Below are 19,125 nucleotides of genomic sequence, written 5' to 3'. Positions count from 1 at the left end.
GAATAACATCTAAAAGTGAAGTTATTGAATATGTGTGTCATGTTTCTCTTCGCTGTTGCAATTTGCAGACGTTCCCTTGGCACTCGTCTCACAGTAGACACCGATCTCTTTCTGCAGTTTGAAAGACAGCTACTTTTGATAAAGCTGAGCTTGGAGCACATCGTCTACGTCACAACGATGGGAAAGAGGCATCGTTTTTATTTTGACAATGTATCACCAATGAGTTATTGATGCCAGTAATCCGAGCCTGTCAATATCTTTCCAACTTTACCGAACTAAAGCTTCACAAAATGCTCAACATTGACTGCGGCTGCATACTCTCTTTCTTACGATGTTACTCTCGTAACATTATGACTTTTTTCTCGTAACATTGTGACTTTTTTCTCGTAACATTGTGACTTTTTTCTCGTAATGTTAAGACTTTTTTCTCGTAATATTAAGACTTTTTTTCTCGTAATATTAAGACTTTTTTTCTCGTAACATTCCGACTTTAAGCTTGTAATATTAAAAAAAAATTCTCATAACATTACAACTTTTTTTCTTGTAACATTCCGACTTTGTTTCTCGTAACATTCCGACTTTAAGCTTGTAATATTAAAAGAAAATTCTCGTAACATTACAACTTTTTTTCTCGTAACATAATGACTTTTTTTCTCGTAATATTATGACTTTTTTTCTCTGAACATTACAACTTTTTTTTCATAACATTATGACTTTAATCTCGTAATATTACAACTTCTTTTCTCGTAACATTATGTCTTTAATCTCGTAACATTACAACTTTTTTTCGAGAAAGGACCCAAAATCACCAGAATAGTGTAGAAACATGGGAAAAGGGAGTTTCTCATAATCTGGGACCTTTAAAGGCCTGGATTACTTGAAGTGTTTCCATTAGCCAGTCAGTGAAATCGTATTTGTATGCTTGCTTTTATTTTCTCCTATCCGTGCCAGAAGATGCAGCAGCTGAACGCTGTTCCTCTAATAGTCAACTGGCCTCACTTTAAAATAAACGGGACGCCATCTTTAAGCAGCCATCATCGACTTTTTAGACTGAGTGTGTTTCCGTTAGCATTTTTGCTTTGCAACAAAGTGAAAAGTTTCTCGGTGAAAGTTTTCATTGTTCGGCTCCTGGCTGACGCTTCACAGCCTCACGTGCCCGGTGTGATGAAGCAGACTAGAGGCTCCAACGTGTCCGGCGTGATGAAGCAGACTGGAGGCTCCAACGTGTCCGGCGTGATGAAGCAGACTGGAGGCTCCAACGTGTCCGGCGTGATGAAGCAGACTAGAGGCTCCAACGTGTCCGGCGTGATGAAGCAGACTAGAGGCTCCAACGTGTCCGGCGTGATGAAGCAGACTAGAGGCTCCAACGTGTCCGGCGTGATGAAGCAGACTAGAGGCTCCAACGTGTCCGGCGTGATGAAGCAGACTCGAGGCTCCAACGTGTCCGGCGTGATGAAGCAGACTAGAGGCTCCAACGTGTCCGGCGTGATGATGTCCATCATCCTCCTGAGTAACTCGGCACTCTCCTGGAACCATCACTGCTGGGAAGCCGGCCAGTTTCGTATTTTCCATGCCGACGCTTTCTGTTCTTTAGACTCGCAACGGAAGTGAGCGGCCGGCTGTACCAATCAGGAGCTGACAGCCTGGCTGAGTCACCCAATCAGGAGCTGACAGCCTGGCTGAGTCACCCAATCAGGAGCTGACAGCCTGGCTGAGTCACCCACTGGCCAGAACATTTCCTCCAATGTTTCTGCCAATGACTTTGAAGAGCTGGAGATACTTTGTAAGTCATGAGAACGACTCTGTCCTCCCGTCTGCATTGGACCGTCGGTCGGTGAAGTTGTGGACACACTGGAGCTGCTAAAAAAGTTAATGCTGCAGATAGATAGATAGATAACATGCATTACTAGTTTAGATTAGATTAGTAAACTTATAGTTTAATGAAGGCAGAAAAACAAGCCATGGAATATTCCTCATTGTCTATAAGTTAAATCTATTAGTGAAGTTTGCTTTAACCACAAGCTGCTGAACTCAGGACCTTCTCACTATGGTGAGGGTATTATTTTTGTTTGTACAGATGGATGCATGGATGGGTGCATGGATGGGTGCATGGATGAATGGATGGTGCATGGATGGGTGCATGGATGGGTGCATGGATGAATGGATGGTGCATGGATGGATGCATGGATGGATGGATGCATGGATGGATGCATGGATGGGTGCATGGATGCATGGATGGATGGATGCATGGATGGTGCATGGATGGATGCATGGATGGATGCATGGATGGATGCATGGATGGGTGCATGGATGGGTGCATGGATGGTGCATGGATGGATGCATGGATGGGTGCATGGATGGATGCATGGATGAATGCATGGATGGGTGCACGGATGGGTGCATGGATGGGTGCATGGACGGGTGCATGGATGGATGCATGGATGGATGCATGGATGGATGCATGGATGGGTGCATGGACCCCCCCCCCCCCTATATGACTGTCTCTATCTCGCAACCAAATTTCATCTGGATCGGATCTGGATTTTCCCATTTACTTATAATGGAGGCTTTTTAAAAATCCTATATTGTAAAATCTGCATTTAATTCACTCGCCATAAATCCCAGTCATAAAGGCGTCCGATATGAACCATCATGAAACACGTCTCCTGGTTCTGATCCAGAATGAGGTCAGGAACAAATATTACATTTTAACATTAAACCATTTATGGATTCAAGAATCAGTTAAAAACAAATCAGCTCTGATTCACTTTGACTTTTGGTGGTTGGTGTATAAAGATGATGTTCCATGATGCTGATTTTAAAATATCTTTGTGATCATGTACATGTAGTTTCCTGTAGCTGTTTGGAGGTTTCATTCCACTATTTATTATTCATTAAGACTCACCTAAAGTATTTTAAGGCTGACTTTAAAAGTGGTATCAGCTTAATGAGCTTGAGCTGCAGTGGAAGGTGACACTGGCTTTGTCATCGGGCCGGGTGGAACGACTAATAGTCACAGTTGGAACATCGGAAAACGAAGGCCCGGTTCAGTGACCCAGCAGGCATCCGACTCTTTGAGGTGAGGGCTGCTTTAGTGTGGGCTAGTCTGGCAGCACAGAACCAGAATGAACCTGGATGAAGTTCTCCTCCAGGGTTTCCATGCTGGGGGGCCTGTCAGCCAGTTTTTTTGGTTTTACTCTCTTTGGTTATTCGGGGTGGGACGAGACACAAATTCCACCAGACGAGACATCTCGCGAGATCGAGATGGAATATAAAATACATGTGAATAATATTACGTTCAGTTTTCAATTCAGTTTTATTTATATAGCGCCAGATCACAACATAAAGTCATCTCAAGGCACTTTACAGGATTAAACTTTACTATCCCCGCTCGCAGCTTCACTCTCTTCTCCTCGGGGAAGGGGCGCACACCTGAGCAGACCTAAGGAGGGCCCTTAATAGTAGTAGTGGTGTTGGGGGGGGGGGGTTAAACTTATTGCACAACTCAACAGTATACTATATATTGAATGCAACCAAGTACACTAATTATTGTTCAAGGCAAGGACGAGAAATCTCGCAGCATTTTGATCTGGTCCCATCCCTACTGTCGAACAATTGTGCTTTGTAGTCACCCCTCCTTTATGGCGGGTGGTACGTTCCAGGACCCCCTGCGGTAGGGGACAATCCAGCCCACCCTTTAGTGCAGGGGTGCTCAGCTTCAGAGGCCAAGAGGGCCACAGTTAAACCACAGCAGGTGCAAATTATTACTGACATATTTGTACTGTTTCTGTGGCTCAGTTGGTAGAGTGATCAGTAAATCAGTGGTTCAAATCCCAGCTCCGACTGTCCGCATGTCGAAGTGTCCTTGGGCAAGACACTGAACCGCACTGAACGGCTCTGGGGTGTCCACTGGGACCCGGGATGGCTCTGGGCTGTCCACTGGGACCCGGGATGGCTCTGGGATGTCCACTGGGACCCGGGATGGCTCTGGGATGTCCACAGGGACCCGGAACGGCTCTGGGATGTCCACTGGGACCTGAGCCATGTTGGAGCTCAGGGTGAAAGTGGGTTCCTGCTTGTGCATTAAGCTAATTAGAAGTTCTCACTGCAGGCGAGCACAACTCTAAAGAGTTCGTTTGGAGGGACGTGGACAGGGAGGGACCTGCATCTTTGGGTCCAGCAGTTTTGTTTGGGGAACCGAGTGGGATGGTCCGGAGTAGAGACAATCCGGAGCGTGTCCACACAAACGTAGGGAAATGTGGACGCCAGGGTGAATTACGGGGGCAGCTAATGGTGTGTGTGTGTGTGTGTGTGTGTGTGTGTGTGTGTGTGCACGCGTGCAGCAGCAGCTATAGAGACTGACGCTGTCTTGAACATAGAACAGAGCGATGGACATAAAAGACTCTCATCTAGAGAACCCCCTCCCGGGCTCTGAAGGTGGATTTTATTTCTTTAAAACGCACTTTCATCGTCTCCGTCTTCGTTTTTTGACAGATATGTGTCACAAAGATGTCCACACGCAGCTGCCAGGGAACGGACTCGGTCGTCAAGCCCCTGGACACCATCCCCGAGGACAAGAAGGTGAGAGTGCAGCGCACCCAGAGTGGCTTCGACCCGTTTGAGAAGCCCACCAGCCAGGTGAAGCGGGTCCACTCTGAGAACAATGCCTGCATCAACGCCAAAAGCTCCTCCACCGGCAAGGAGTCGCCCAAACTACGCCGCCACTCCAGTCCGAGTTCAGTGAGTACACACTCGTGTTGTTGCACACAGAACGGTGTATATATATATATATATATATAATGCAATGAGCAAACATGTTTCAAAAAACTCATCCTGATCCAGGAGTGATGTCACAGGAGCAGAAAATAACAGCTGAAAAGACAATCAGGCGTCTCATGTTTCACCTCGACGAGTCATTAATGAGACAAAACTATTGAATGCTTATCTGTCTAAGGAGGGACGCAGTTCAAATGTTTATAACGTTTCTATGAATGTTGATTCAAACACGAAACATCAGTTTCAGTGTTGATGCTGCGTCTCCGTTTCAGTGTTTAAGTTCTGTCTCTGTTTCAGTGTTTATGCTCTGTCTCCGTTTCAGTGATTATGCTGCGTCTCCGTTTCAGTGTTTATGCTCTGTCTCCGTTTCAGTGATTATGCTGCGTCTCCGTTTCAGTGTTGAAGTTCTGTCTCCATTTCAGCGTTGACGCTGCGTCTCCGTTTCAGTGTTGATGCGGCGTTTCAGTTTCAGTGATTATGCTGCGTCTCTGTTTCAGCATTTATGCTGCATATCCGTTTCAGTGTTGAAGTTCTGTCTCCGTTTCAGTGTTTATGCTCTTTCTCCGTTTCAGTGTTTATGCTCTTTCTCCGTTTCAGTGTTTAAGTTCTGTCTCCGTTTCATTGTTTATGCGATGTCTCCGTTTCAGTGTTGATGCTGTGTGTGGGCGGGGGGTGTGGGGACGGGGGACGGGGGTGTGGACGGGGTGTGTGTGGACGGGGTGTGTGTGGACGGGGTGTGTGGACGGGGTGTGTGTGGATGGGGGGTGTGTGGACGGGGTGTGTGGACGGGGGGTGTGTGGATGGGGGGTGTGTGGACGGGGTGTGTGGACGGGGTGTGTGTGGACGGGGTGTGTGTGGACGGGGTGTGTGGACGGGGTGTGTGGACGGGGTGTGTGGACGGGGTGTGTGTGGACGGGGGGTGTGCGGACGGGGTGTGTGTGGACGGGGGGTGTGTGGACGGGGTGTGTGGACGGGGTGTGTGGACGGGGTGTGTGTGGACGGGGTGTGTGGACGGGGTGTGTGGACGGGGTGTGTGTGGACGGGGTGTGTGGACGGGGTGTGTGGACGGGGTGTGTGGACGGGGTGTGTGGACGGGGTGTGTGTGGACGGGGTGTGTGGACGGGGTGTGTGGACGGGGTGTGTGTGGACGGGGTGTGTGGACGGGGTGTGTGGACGGGGTGTGTGTGGACGGGGTGTGTGGACGGGGTGTGTGGACGGGGTGTGTGGACGGGGGGTGTGCGGACGGGGTGTGTGTGGACGGGGTGTGTGGACGGGGTGTGTGTGGACGGGGTGTGTGGACGGGGTGTGTGGACGGGGTGTGTGTGGACGGGGTGTGTGGACGGGGTGTGTGGACGGGGTGTGTGGACGGGGTGTGTGTGGACGGGGTGTGTGGACGGGGGGTGTGGACGCATTTTGTTTCCTGGTTACTTTATATTAACTTTCATGTCTCTTTCTTTTGTTTTAGCCGACGAGCCCCAAGTTTGGAAAAGCAGATTCTTATGAGAAGCTGGAGAAGCTGGGGGAGGGGTCCTACGCCACGGTGTACAAAGGAAAGAGCAAGTAAGGGGAGCCCCCATGCACCCCCCTCACCTCTAAGGGGAGCCCCCCATGCACCCCCCCTCACCTCTAAGGGGAGCCCCCATGCACCCCCCCTCACCTCTAAGGGGAGCCCCCCATGCACCCCCCCTCACCTCTAAGGGGAGCCCCCATGCACCCCCATCACCTCTAAGGGGAGCCCCCATGCACCCCCCCCTCACCTCTAAGGGGAGCCCCCCATGCACCCCCCCTCACCTCTAAGGGGAGCCCCCCATGCACCCCCCCCTCACCTCTAAGGGGAGCCCCCATGCACCCCCCCCTCACCTCTAAGGGGAGCCCCCCATGCACCCCCCCTCACCTCTAAGGGGAGCCCCCATGCACCCCCATCACCTCTAAGGGGAGCCCCCATGCACCCCCCCCTCACCTCTAAGGGGAGCCCCCCATGCACCCCCCCTCACCGCTAAGGGGAGCCCCCATGTTGATGCAACGATTCCGTTCTATTTCTTTGGTGGGTAATTAAAGAACGGAAACGGAACCGCTGACGCTTTTGGAACGCCTAATGTGATGTTCCTTCTCCCGGCCCCCCCCCGGCCCCCCCCACGGCTTTGATCGGTGATCCCCGTCTCACTCGTCTCCTTGCTGTTCTCCTGCTTCAGGGACGTTCACACTTTGTCCTGCATGTCTTCAGGGTGAATGGAAAGCTGGTGGCTCTGAAGGTGATCCGTCTGCAGGAGGAGGAAGGGACGCCCTTCACCGCGATACGAGAAGGTAAGAGGAGCAGAGATTAGGGGGGGGGGGAGTGTGTTCGGGTGGCTGGAGAGAGGCCAGTCTAACTCCAGGGGGGGCGGTAGACCCTGAGCAAGGCACCGTCTCCCCCAACTGCTCCAGGCGCGCTGTTCATGGCGGCGCGACACTGTATGCATGTGTGTGGATTGTTAAAGGCAGCAGTAGTCGTGTGTGTGTGTGTGTGTGTGTGCGTGTGTGCGTGTGTGCGTGTGTGTGTGTGTGCGTGTGTGAAATACACTGAGCAAAAATATAAACACAACACTTGTTTTTGATCCAATTTTTCACTTTTTCTATGGACACAAAATGCCTATTTCTCTAAAATTTGGTTCACAAATGTGTTTAATTAGTGTTAGTGAGCACCTCTCTCTCTCTCTCTCTCTCTCCCTCCCTCTCTCTCTCTCTCTCTCTGTTACTCGTCCTGCACACTTCACTGCTGTCCTGAACTACTCTGCCGTATTTCTCTGCCACTCCAGACATCCTCTCTGGGCCACAGTTCATCCATGGACACTGTCCTAGGCTTTCTCTAGATCAGTGGTCCCCAACCACCGGGCCGCGGCCCGGTACCGGTCCATGAGGCATTTGTTACCGGGCCGCACAGAAAGAATAACTAATTTATACAATTTCCGTTGTATCGATTATTAGCGTCTAAAAGGTGTTTTATTTTGAAATACGACCGGATTTTCGCCAACGTAACATTCACCTGTGAATTCTCATGCTTTGCGTGATACTTAACTAAAAACAGGTGTGAACTAGTGAAAATTAATAAAAACAAACGTCTTTGGAGAGCTTCATTGTTAATGAGAGAGTCCAACCAAGGAGGAAGGAGAGGAGGAAGAAGAGGCGCCGACGACCTCCAAGAAAAGAGTCGGACTTAAAACAGGGTTTATCAACACCTGATTAGCTTTGTTAACGAGCAATGAAGGGTTAAAACTGCTTCTGCACAGAGAGACCAAGAACCCGGATTAAAAGATAAGAATGTGGAATTTATGACACAAAAAAACCTGAACATGAAGGACAGAAACAATTATTGAGACCACAATTTATGGTGAGTAGATATTGGTGTAATACTTGTTTAATAGTTATTGCAAGTGCATAATCGAAAGTTTATTGGTAAGATTAGATTACTCTTTTCTTATTTAGTTACCCCCCGGTCCGTGGCAGGAAAAAGGTTGGGGACCGCTGCTCTAGATCTACAAAGACACAATGCAGCTCCTTCTGAACTTCCCTGTACTTCTCCATTGCTAGCATTGATGCTGCATTAGCAGTATGCTACATGACCTAGCTTGGGACAATACATTTGATGCTGCATTAGCAGTATGCTACATAACCTAGCTTGGGTTTGTGCCAAGTTGAGAATGAAAAGTTCAAAAACGTCACCTCCACACACACATTGTCACGGCCTCAGGATGGTAAGAACCCAAATGCGAGGCGGTCGAGTGGAAATACAAAAACAGCTTTTATTGTCGGTTAGGACAGTCAGGCAGACAGATCCAGGGGGGCAGGCACAGGGAAGGCCCAAGAGACAGGCAGGGGCCACAAACCGGGGAATCCAGGCAGACAGGCAGGCAGATCCCAAGGGGCAGGCAAAGAGGCAGAGTCCGGGCCGAAACACGGGAGGTAGGGTTGAAGTGCTGGAGAGCAGGAAACGTCACTGACAATCTGGCAGTGAGGTGTGGCATGCACAGAGACTAAATAGAGTGCGGGTTGATGGGAGACGAGTTGCAGGTGCTGACAGGAACACAGGTGACGGGAATGAGCTGATTGCGGGAGAGAGGAGAGGGGAAGACAGGAAGAGTCACTGGGGAATGAAACAGGCCCGCCTCGAGGCGTGACACACATCAGGATTTTAAATGTAGATGAGAAAATAATTCTGTGATTTAGGCCTGATGAAGTGCGACCCATCATCACACACACACACATACACACATTCACACACACACACACACACACACACACACACTCACCCTGTGAATGAAACAGAAAGGCTTCTTTGCAGGAAGCTTCCAGCGCTGATATGTGAGCAGCGTTACCGAATCGAGCAGCACCGGGACGGGGACGAGACGGGAGATGAATGCACGTGTGTGTCTTCATGCTTGTTAAAGCTGCACACGCTTGTGTTCATGAGGAGAGATGAGGTTGTGGTTCATGGTGAGGGGGGGGGGGGGGATCTTCAAACGGTGCAGGGTGAGCTGAGCCCTTCCTCTGATTCCTGATTCAGGCTCTTACACCTTCTGCATTCATGAAGCTCCATCACTGCAGCTCTCTGAGGATCCGTCCTTCAAAGTTCCCCTTTGGCCTTGGAATAAGAACTTTTTATTTGGGTCGGTCTGGAATCACCTCCTGAAACACGTCTGGAAGAAATCGTTCTCCTTCTTACGTCAGGAGGGGAAAAGTGCACAAAATGTGCGTGCGCCGGTCGGTCTCCGTTCCTACCCTCACCTGTAGTAACGACCTTTGAGGGGGAGGGGCGCACACCCCAGCTGGACGCGCACACACACACACACACACATCCACACAGACACATCTCACAACATATGAAGAAGGAAAAACATCGCAATAAAATAATGATAAGCGTTTGCTTTAGCCTGGGGAGTTCAGTTCACCGTTCGTTGTAACAATATATGGCGCCATCTAGTGTTCAGAATGGGTATAATGTCTAGACCCCGAATATAACATGACCCCACTTTTTCAGCCAAATTTCAATGCAAAAAACATCGTGTTATATTCGGGCCAATACGGTACGATGTGAGAACATTCCGCATTAATTGTTTTCTGATTGGATGCTCCAAGCCGCTGCGTTATCTCGCTGTTCTCTCTGCAGCATCTCTTCTGAAAGGCCTGAAGCATGCCAACATCGTGCTGCTCCATGACATCATCCACACCAAGGAGACGCTGACGCTGGTCTTTGAATATGTGGTGAGCCTGAACACCGCCGCCCCGACACCGGCCGCTTTATCATTGTGAGAGGCTTTGTTCCGTGTTTGGTGGAAAAGACTTAGTAGAAAACAAATACATGTATATAATATACACAAGTCTTTTATTAAACCCCATCGCAGGGTTCAGACTATGTTATAACATGTTTATAACAGTTACAGAGCCGAGACGGGTATTATGTTTGTCATATATTTTTGCAAATCACTTTTCTTTTATCATTTCTTGTTGAAGTTTCTCGCAGGTTGCGAGTCATTTACAAATGTATTATTGAATAAAACCAAAAGGGAGACGCAACTCTTTCAGAATGAACCGAACTGAACCCGAAACCGAGGGCCGGGTCCCACGACCGGGTCCCACGACCGGGTCCCACGACCGGGTCCCACGACCGGGTCCCACGACCAGGTCCCACGACCGGAGAGCCCTCGCTCGACACCACTGGAGTTCAGATCAGGGGGGCCTTGATCACCCCCCTTCAAGTCTCATTGTCATTACCCACGGGAGCACTGAACCCCCCCCCCCCCCCCCCAGAGGAACAATCAAGTCCCCATTGCATTGCACTGTCCACATGGTGATCTGGATCAGCACCAGAAGGTTCTAGATTGTTCTGGTATCTTTATACACCAACATGAAAAGTCAAAGTGAATCAGAGTTTATGTTTGTTTTTAACTGATTCCTGAATCCATAAATGGGTTTAATGTTAAAATGTAATATTTGTTCCTGACCTCATTCTGGATCAGAACCAGGAGACGTGTTTCATGATGGTTCATATCGGACCCCTTTATGACTGGGATTTATAGCGCGTGAATTAAATGCAGATTTTACAAGATATTATTTTTTAAAGCCTCCATTATAAGTAAATGGGAAAATCCAGATGTTTCTGTATCCAGACGGGAATCCGGATCGCTCTCAGAATTTAATGGATTTAAATTAGACCAAGACCGTTTTTCCACGTGTACCCCCATTCTTTTAAACATTGCAACTGTGGTCCTCTTTGATCTCTCACCTGTAACCATGGCGATCAGGAAACCTTGGTCAAACCCTCAATAGCTCTGCATAGACTGTAACCCACCGGCTCTACAAGGAACGAAGGACCCTGGAAGTCTTTCGTTAGCGTTAGCATTTTACACGGTGATGTGCAAATTGCAAGTAAACCTCTTTTTTTCCCCTGCGTTGCAAATCTTGATTAATGTCAGAATAATGATGTTGAATTATTGGGCCAGAAGAGATCAACCATGTCGTTTGGTGGAGCCTCAAATATAACGCTAATGGAGAAAAGCTCCGCCCATCTTTTAGACAGAGCTACAACATCCCGACTCGTTGTGACAGAATCATTGGAGTGAGATCCGTGTCCTTGTGAGAGTATCAGTCTGACAGAGAGCAACAGACAAAGGGATGCTCTGTGTCACACTGACATCCGACCAAAGGGATGCTCTGTCACACTGACATCCAACCAAAGAGATGCTCTGTGTCACACTGACATCCGACCAAAGGGATGCTCTGTGTCACACTGACATCCGACCAAAGAGATGCTCGGTGTCACACTGACATCCAACCAAAGAGAGGCTCTGTCACACTGACATCCGACCAAAGAGATGCTCTGTGTCACACTGACATCCGACCAAAGAGATGCTCTGTGTCACACTGACATCCGACCAAAGGGATGCTCTGTCACACTGACATCCAACCAAAGAGAGGCTCTGTCACACTGACATCCGACCAAAGAGATGCTCTGTGTCACACTGACATCCGACCAAAGAGATGCTCGGTGTCACACTGACATCCGACCAAAGGGATGCTCTGTCACACTGACATCCAACCAAAGAGAGGCTCTGTCACACTGACATCCGACCAAAGAGATGCTCTGTGTCACACTGACATCCGACCAAAGAGATGCTCTGTGTCACTGACATCCGACCAAAGGGATGCTCTGTCACACTGACATCCAACCAAAGAGAGGCTCTGTCACACTGACATCCGACCAAAGAGATGCTCTGTGTCACACTGACATCCGACCAAAGAGATGCTCTGTGTCACACTGACATCCGACCAAAGAGATGCTCTGTGTCACACTGACATCCCACCAAAGAGATGCTCTGTGTCACACTGACATCCGACCAAAGAGATGCTCTGTGTCACACTGACATCCGACCAAAGAGATGCTCTGTGTCACACTGACATCTGACCAAAGAGATGCTCTGTCACACTGACATCCGACCAAAGAGATGCTCTGTGTCACACTGACATCCGACCAAAGAGATGCTCTGTGTCACACTGACATCCGACCAAAGAGATGCTCTGTGTCACACTGACATCCGACCAAAGAGATGCTCTGTGTCACACTGACATCCCACCAAAGAGATGCTCTGTGTCACACTGACATCCGACCAAAGTGATGCTCTGTGTCACACTGACATCCGACCAAAGAGATGCTCTGTGTCACACTGACATCCGACCAAAGAGATGCTCTGTGTCACACTGACATCCGACCAAAGAGATGCTCCGTGTCACACTGACATCCGACCAAAGAGATGCTCTGTGTCACACTGACATCCGACCAAAGAGATGCTCTGTGTCACACTGACATCCGACCAAAGGGATGCTCTGTCACACTGACGTCCGACCAAAGAGATGCTCCGTGTCACACTGACATCCGACCAAAGAGATGCTCTGTGTCACACTGACATCCGACCAAAGAGATGCTCTGTGTCACACTGACATCCGACCAAAGAGATGCTCTGTGTCACACTGACATCCGACCAAAGAGATGCTCTGTGTCACACTGACATCCGACCAAAGAGATGCTCTGTGTCACACTGACATCCCACCAAAGAGATGCTCTGTGTCACACTGACATCCGACCAAAGAGATGCTCCGTGTCACACTGACATCCGACCAAAGAGATGCTCTGTGTCACACTGACATCCGACCAAAGAGATGCTCTGTGTCACACTGACATCCGACCAAAGAGATGCTCTGTGTCACACTGACATCCGACCAAAGAGATGCTCTGTGTCACACTGACATCCGACCAAAGAGATGCTCCGTGTCACACTGACATCCGACCAAAGAGATGCTCTGTGTCACACTGACATCCGACCAAAGAGATGCTCTGTGTCACACTGACATCCGACCAAAGGGATGCTCTGTCACACTGACGTCCGACCAAAGAGATGCTCCGTGTCACACTGACATCCGACCAAAGAGATGCTCTGTGTCACACTGACATCCGACCAAAGAGATGCTCTGTGTCACACTGACATCCGACCAAAGAGATGCTCTGTGTCACACTGACATCCGACCAAAGAGATGCTCTGTGTCACACTGACATCCGACCAAAGAGATGCTCTGTGTCACACTGACATCCGACCAAAGAGATGCTCTGTGTCACACTGACATCCGACCAAAGAGATGCTCTGTGTGACACTGACGTCCGACCAAAGAGATGCTCTGCGTCACACTGACATCCGACCAAAGAGATGCTCTGTGTGACACTGACATCCGACCAGCAGAGTGTCAGGTTCTGTACGTTCCAGACCCCCCATGCTGGTGACGCTGCTCTCCTGCTTTGTGTTGCAGCACACAGACCTGTGCCAGTACATGGACAAACACCCCGGGGGGCTCCATCCGGACAACGTCAAGGTACAGCATGCATTTAGAGCAATGAGCTCATGATTCTAAAGACCCAACGTGAGGATGAAAAACAGGATCCATTTCTCTCCATCATGTCAGATGGACAGCACGACGAGCAGCACTGTCAGGGTGGGGGCTTTTAGCTTAGTGGTGGTGGGCAATTCTGGGTTTCATGGGTACCACATGCTATGAAACGGGTTTCCACTTCCTTCCAGCATCAAAGCAGCACGAAGCATAAAGAGGGGCTACACCAGTCTTTGTGTGGTGGGGACGTATCTTCAATCGCTTCTGGACCAGATCCAGATTGAGTGTGAGTCCGGATGTGGATCCATCCCAAAGCAAATGTCTGCCACTGTCCTTCACCTCGGACGAACGGTGGTGGAAGGCGTGGCACGACGGGTCCCCTGGTTAGTGAGCAGCCATGATGAGGTCATGGGGTGCTGATGCCGTCATGTCGGAGGGGGACCGTTGACCCCCCCGAGTGTCGTGTAACACAGCTGCAGGCTCCTGCTGAGACTCCTGAGACTCTGAGCTGGTTTCTGTGCAGTCACCTGATGACGGCGGCACTGGGACGACCCGGGAGCAGAGAGGGAGAGAGACAGAGACAGAGAGACAGCCAGAGAGAGAGAGACGGACAAAGATAGGTAGAGAGAGAGACAGCCAGAGAGAGAGAGACGGACAGAGATAGGTAGAGAGAGAGACGGACAGAGATAGGTAGAGAGACATCATTAGACAAGGCTTCTTAACCCTTTATTGCCAAACGTCTCCTATTTGAGACAAATGGTCTTTCAGGATTCTGAGACTTTTACTTCAGAAGTTTGACCCCCCCCCCCCCCCCCAGAAGGTTCCATTCAGAGCTGATTGTTCTGACGATTCCTTCATGGAGCGGCCTTTAAGGGTTAAACAATACCGAGACCATGTATTCTGTAGCAGTGCCTGAAATGATCCTGAGGACAGGATGCTGGCTCGGTCCATATGAGGACCCTGACACGTTATTGGGTGTTGCCACCTGCTGGCGACTCCAGGTACCCGCTGGTATTCTTTGTTATCTTGCAGCAGTGAACTTTCCATCATCTCTTTAAATGGACACATTCTGGATGAGCAGTTCTAGAATATGATCTGGATCCCAGAGATCTCACTGATCTCATGGACACGTCTCACTGATCTCATGGACACGTCTCACTGATATCATGGACATGTCTCAGTCTCATGGACACATCTCACTGATCTCATGGACACGTCTCACTGATATCATGGACATGTCTCACTCTCATGGACACGTCTCACTGATCTCATGGACACGTCTCACTGATATCATGGACATGTCTCACTCTCATGGACACGTCTCACTGATATCATGGACACGTCTCACTGATATCATGGACATGTCTCAGTCTCATGGACACATCTCACTGATCTCATGGACATGTCTCACTGATCTCATGGACACGTCTCACTGATCTCATGGACATGTCTCGCTGATCTCATGGACACGTCTCGCTGATCTCATGGACATGTCTCACTGATCTCATGGACATGTCTCGCTGATCTCATGGACACGTCTCACTGATCTCATGGACATGTCTCACTCTCATGGACACGTCTCACTGATCTCATGGACATGTCTCACTGATCTCATGGACACGTCTCACTGATCTCATGGACATGTCTCACTGATCTCATGGACACGTCTCGCTGATCTCATGGACATGTCTTTGTGTCATTTTGTCCAGTCATGTTAGAAAATTGTCACTAACACACAATAATTCTTCAAGCCAGATCCTGCCTACGTAATCCTGCTAAACTCCGGTAGACTCCGCCTTCGTTAGACTCAAACTGAGCCTACTCGGGTAGACTCCGCCTTTGTTAGACTCAAACTGAACCTACTCAGGTAGACTCCGCCTTCGTTAGACTCAAACTGAACCTACTCAGGTAGACTCCGCCTTCGTTAGACTCAAACTGAACCTACTCAGGTAGACTCCGCCTTTGTTAGACTCAAACTGAACCTACTCATGTAGACTCCGCCTTCGTTAGACTCAAACTGAACCTACTCAGGTAGACTCCACCTTCGTTAGCTTCAAACTGAACCTACTCATGTAGACTCCGCCTTCGTTAGACTCAAACTGAACCTACTCGGGTAGACTCCGCCTTCGTTAGACTCAAACTGAACCTACTCGGGTAGACTCCGCCTTCGTTCGACTCAAACTGAACCTACTCGGGTAGACTCCGCCTTCGTTAGACTCAAACTGAACCTACTCAGGTAGACTCCGCCTTCGTTAGACTCAAACTGAACCTACTCATGTAGACTCCGCCTTCGTTAGACTCAAACTGAACCTACTCAGGTAGACTCCACCTTCGTTAGACTCAAACTGAACCGACTCAGGTAGACTCCGCCTTCGTTAGACTCAAACTAAACCGACTCAGGTAGACTCCGCCTTCGTTAGACTCAAACTGAACCTACTCGGGTAGACTCCGCCTTTGTTAGACTCAAACTGAACCTACTCATGTAGACTCCGCCTTCGTTAGACTCAAACTGAACCTACTCAGGTAGACTCCACCTTCGTTCGACTCAAACTGAACCTACTCGGGTAGACTCCGCCTTCGTTAGACTCAAACTGAACCGACTCAGGTAGACTCCGCCTTCGTTAGACTCAAACTAAACCGACTCAGGTAGACTCCGCCTTCGTTAGACTCAAACTGAACCTACTCGGGTAGACTCCGCCTTCGTTCAACTCAAACTGAACCTACTCGGGTAGACTCCGCCTTCGTTAGACTCAAACTGAACCTCCTCGAGTAGACTCCGCCTTCGTTAGACTCAAACTGAACCGACTCAGGTAGACTCCGCCTTCGTTAGACTCAAACTGAAACGACTCAGGTAGACTCCGCCTTCGTTCGACTCAAACTGAACCTACTCGGGTAGACTCCGCCTTGATTAGCGTGTCTTCAGTTTGTCTCAGCTCCTCTGGTGTGCTTGAACGGCATTTTAAACTCCATTTTTTGTTTGAAATCTGAGTCGTTTGAGAACTGAAGTTCCATTGTATATATTTAAATATAAAATGTATAATTTGATGTTATTATTATTTTTTGTAATTATTATTTTGTTGTGTTGCTTTATTTAAATGTTATATGTGATATTACTGTTTATATGAAAACAGTCATTTAAAAATGAGATTTACAAAAAAACACAAATATGTATGTGATTCATCGTGCATGTGATGAAAAATGTGCTCTGTGCATCAGATGCCTTTTATGTGCTCTACATCACCATAGCTTTCAATTTTTGGTGGGAGCCGCCTCATCAAGATGGCGGATGGCGGCCATATTGGATTTCAGCCATGTAAAATCTATAAATGCCAATATCTCGGCTTCCAAGCCACTTAGAAGGTCAATCTTGGTGTCAAAGTATACATTTTCTGAGTCAGGGAATGCATTAAAGCTATTGAGAATACCACTAGATGATTATTTCTGCAGAGATCAAATAAATTATGTTCATTCTGGCAATGTATGCATCGTTTTCAACTCGATTCCTAAGCAGCTGGACATAAAATTATAACATACATGAATTGAACTTGATTTGCTTCACTTTTTAGCATAAAGTATTATTGCATGTATAATCAAATTATCTGTTAGGCCAGGGGTCAGGAACCTCTGGCTGTTTTGATGGCTGCATCTGGCTCGCGGACAAATCTTCAATTATAATTTTCTATTTTTTTTTGTTACACTCCTTTGCGCAAACCGGCGACTAGAAAGCCGGTTCGCTATGAGGCAGTGATCAGAGGAAGTCCGGTTTATATACGGCGTTCTGCTCACTGGGAAAGGGACAAACGGCGATTGATAGCCGGTCGATCTGCGTTCAAAAACAGTCAAACCAGTAATTACATGTTGTTCTATCTATCTATCTATCTATCTGTCTATCTATCTATCTATCGCCTAGGCAACGCAGATGAGGCAGAGACACTGTTCAAGTGGGGTTGCTGTATTTTGCTGTCGAAAATAGCGGTCGATGTGCGCACCTGCAAAAGGGTCCGCACAACGGCCGGTTGTGAGATCAGGAAGTAAACTTCCCTCGTTTTAATTGCGTTGTCGGCTCGCTAATTTTAGAAGATGGCTGAAAGAAAAAAAGACGAGGAGAATCGTACTTTTCACTTTGTAGTCACGAAGCCATCAGCAAAACCACGCAGCACCAGAAGTCGCATTAATGGTAAGAAATATCCATCATTGATTAGCAACAGCATAACAATGTTATTCAAAAGAATTCAGAGACTTGTATTTAGTTTTAAACATATTTTATGGCTCTCACGGAATGACATTTAATAATATGTGGTGTTCATGGCTCTCTCAGCCAAAAAGGTTCCCGACCCCTGTGTTAGAACGTGCTTGTTTTCAGACCCAAATGCACGACACAGGAGGCAGTGGAACAGTTCAAAACCTGGAGGGGATTTAATTATAAAAGGTGAGGTACAGAAGGGGCAGAGCAAATATCTGAGTCGTGAGACAGGCAAGGGTCAGGAACCGTAACATTATATGTCACGTTTGCAACTGCAAAGCTCTGTGCATTTCCAGTGTGCCTTCCTACATGAGCACCTTGCACCACAGCCACATTTGATCAGTTCAGCGCAGGCTTTTGAAGCCATTGGTAGAATGCTCCACACTGGAAGCCAGACCTGGCCGTCTCCATTCAATGTCCATCCACATCCTTCTGGATTGGGTGTGGCTGCTGGGCCAGTTCAGATGTTGCCCAGATCCCAGACTGGTGGGCAACTCGCTTCAAGTGCTGCAGCATTGAATCCTGTGTTCCATCGTTCTGTTCTTCTGGCAGAACAACTCTGTCCTTGCTTCATTGACAGATTCCCAGTGGATGCAATCTTCATGGAGAGGAAGGTGAAGAGTTCCTGCTTGTTCATCGGGTCACGCAGGAAATCTGGCCAATTCCCTGGCAGCTTGTTCTGACTAGCCACCTTCCGTCGTATCCCTTTGCCTCGCTTCTCCCTTATTGACTCTTTTATGCTGCTGGTGATGTAAGTGTCCCAAACCACATCAACGCTTTTGGAGGTCTCCAAGTGCTTCATGATGTGGGGAACAAATACACAACTGGCATATTCGTCGAATGTGGTAATGTTGGTCGTGGACAGGAAGTGCACAACAGCGGCACCGTCGAGTACTTTGACATCCAAAGTACCTGGAGGTTCCTGTTGTGTCTTCTGTGTCAGAACAATTAGCAGATCTGACTTCTTTCCCAGCTGTAGTTTCCCTCTGTCAGACAGAGAGGGAGGGTTTGGATGGTTTTCGTGCTTAAAGAAGGTGCTCATGTCCCCCTCTCTGTGTTGCATGGCTGTATATAATTGGGAGAAGAGTGCCTCATCATCCTTCAATATTGATATCTGCCCTGCCTGCTTGGTCTTGATCTTGGGTGTTGGGCATCTGAAGAGAGGCAGTGAGTTCGTTTTGATGGGCTCGTGAATG

The 19,125-nt window shown here is 48.5% G+C and overlaps 1 protein-coding gene across 1 annotated transcript in view; it reads left to right on the top strand.

Annotated features, from left to right (window-relative positions):
- cdk14 (cyclin dependent kinase 14) overlaps nucleotides 1–19,125 on the top strand; it is a 70,238-nt gene that overhangs the window by 23,318 nt on the left and 27,795 nt on the right. Inside the window, exons 3-7 of the mRNA XM_068756627.1 lie at nucleotides 4,495–4,740; nucleotides 6,242–6,336; nucleotides 7,001–7,080; nucleotides 9,920–10,014; nucleotides 13,609–13,671. Of these exons, the coding sequence (XP_068612728.1) occupies nucleotides 4,495–4,740; nucleotides 6,242–6,336; nucleotides 7,001–7,080; nucleotides 9,920–10,014; nucleotides 13,609–13,671 (579 nt within the window). The remainder of the gene's footprint in view (nucleotides 1–4,494; nucleotides 4,741–6,241; nucleotides 6,337–7,000; nucleotides 7,081–9,919; nucleotides 10,015–13,608; nucleotides 13,672–19,125) is intronic.

The sequence above is a fragment of the Brachionichthys hirsutus genome, chromosome 3 (genome assembly GCF_040956055.1).
Source record: "Brachionichthys hirsutus isolate HB-005 chromosome 3, CSIRO-AGI_Bhir_v1, whole genome shotgun sequence".
Classification (NCBI taxonomy): domain Eukaryota; kingdom Metazoa; phylum Chordata; class Actinopteri; order Lophiiformes; family Brachionichthyidae; genus Brachionichthys; species Brachionichthys hirsutus.
The sequence above is the reverse complement of the archived record's forward strand: the minus strand, read 5'-3'. Positions and strand labels throughout refer to the sequence as shown.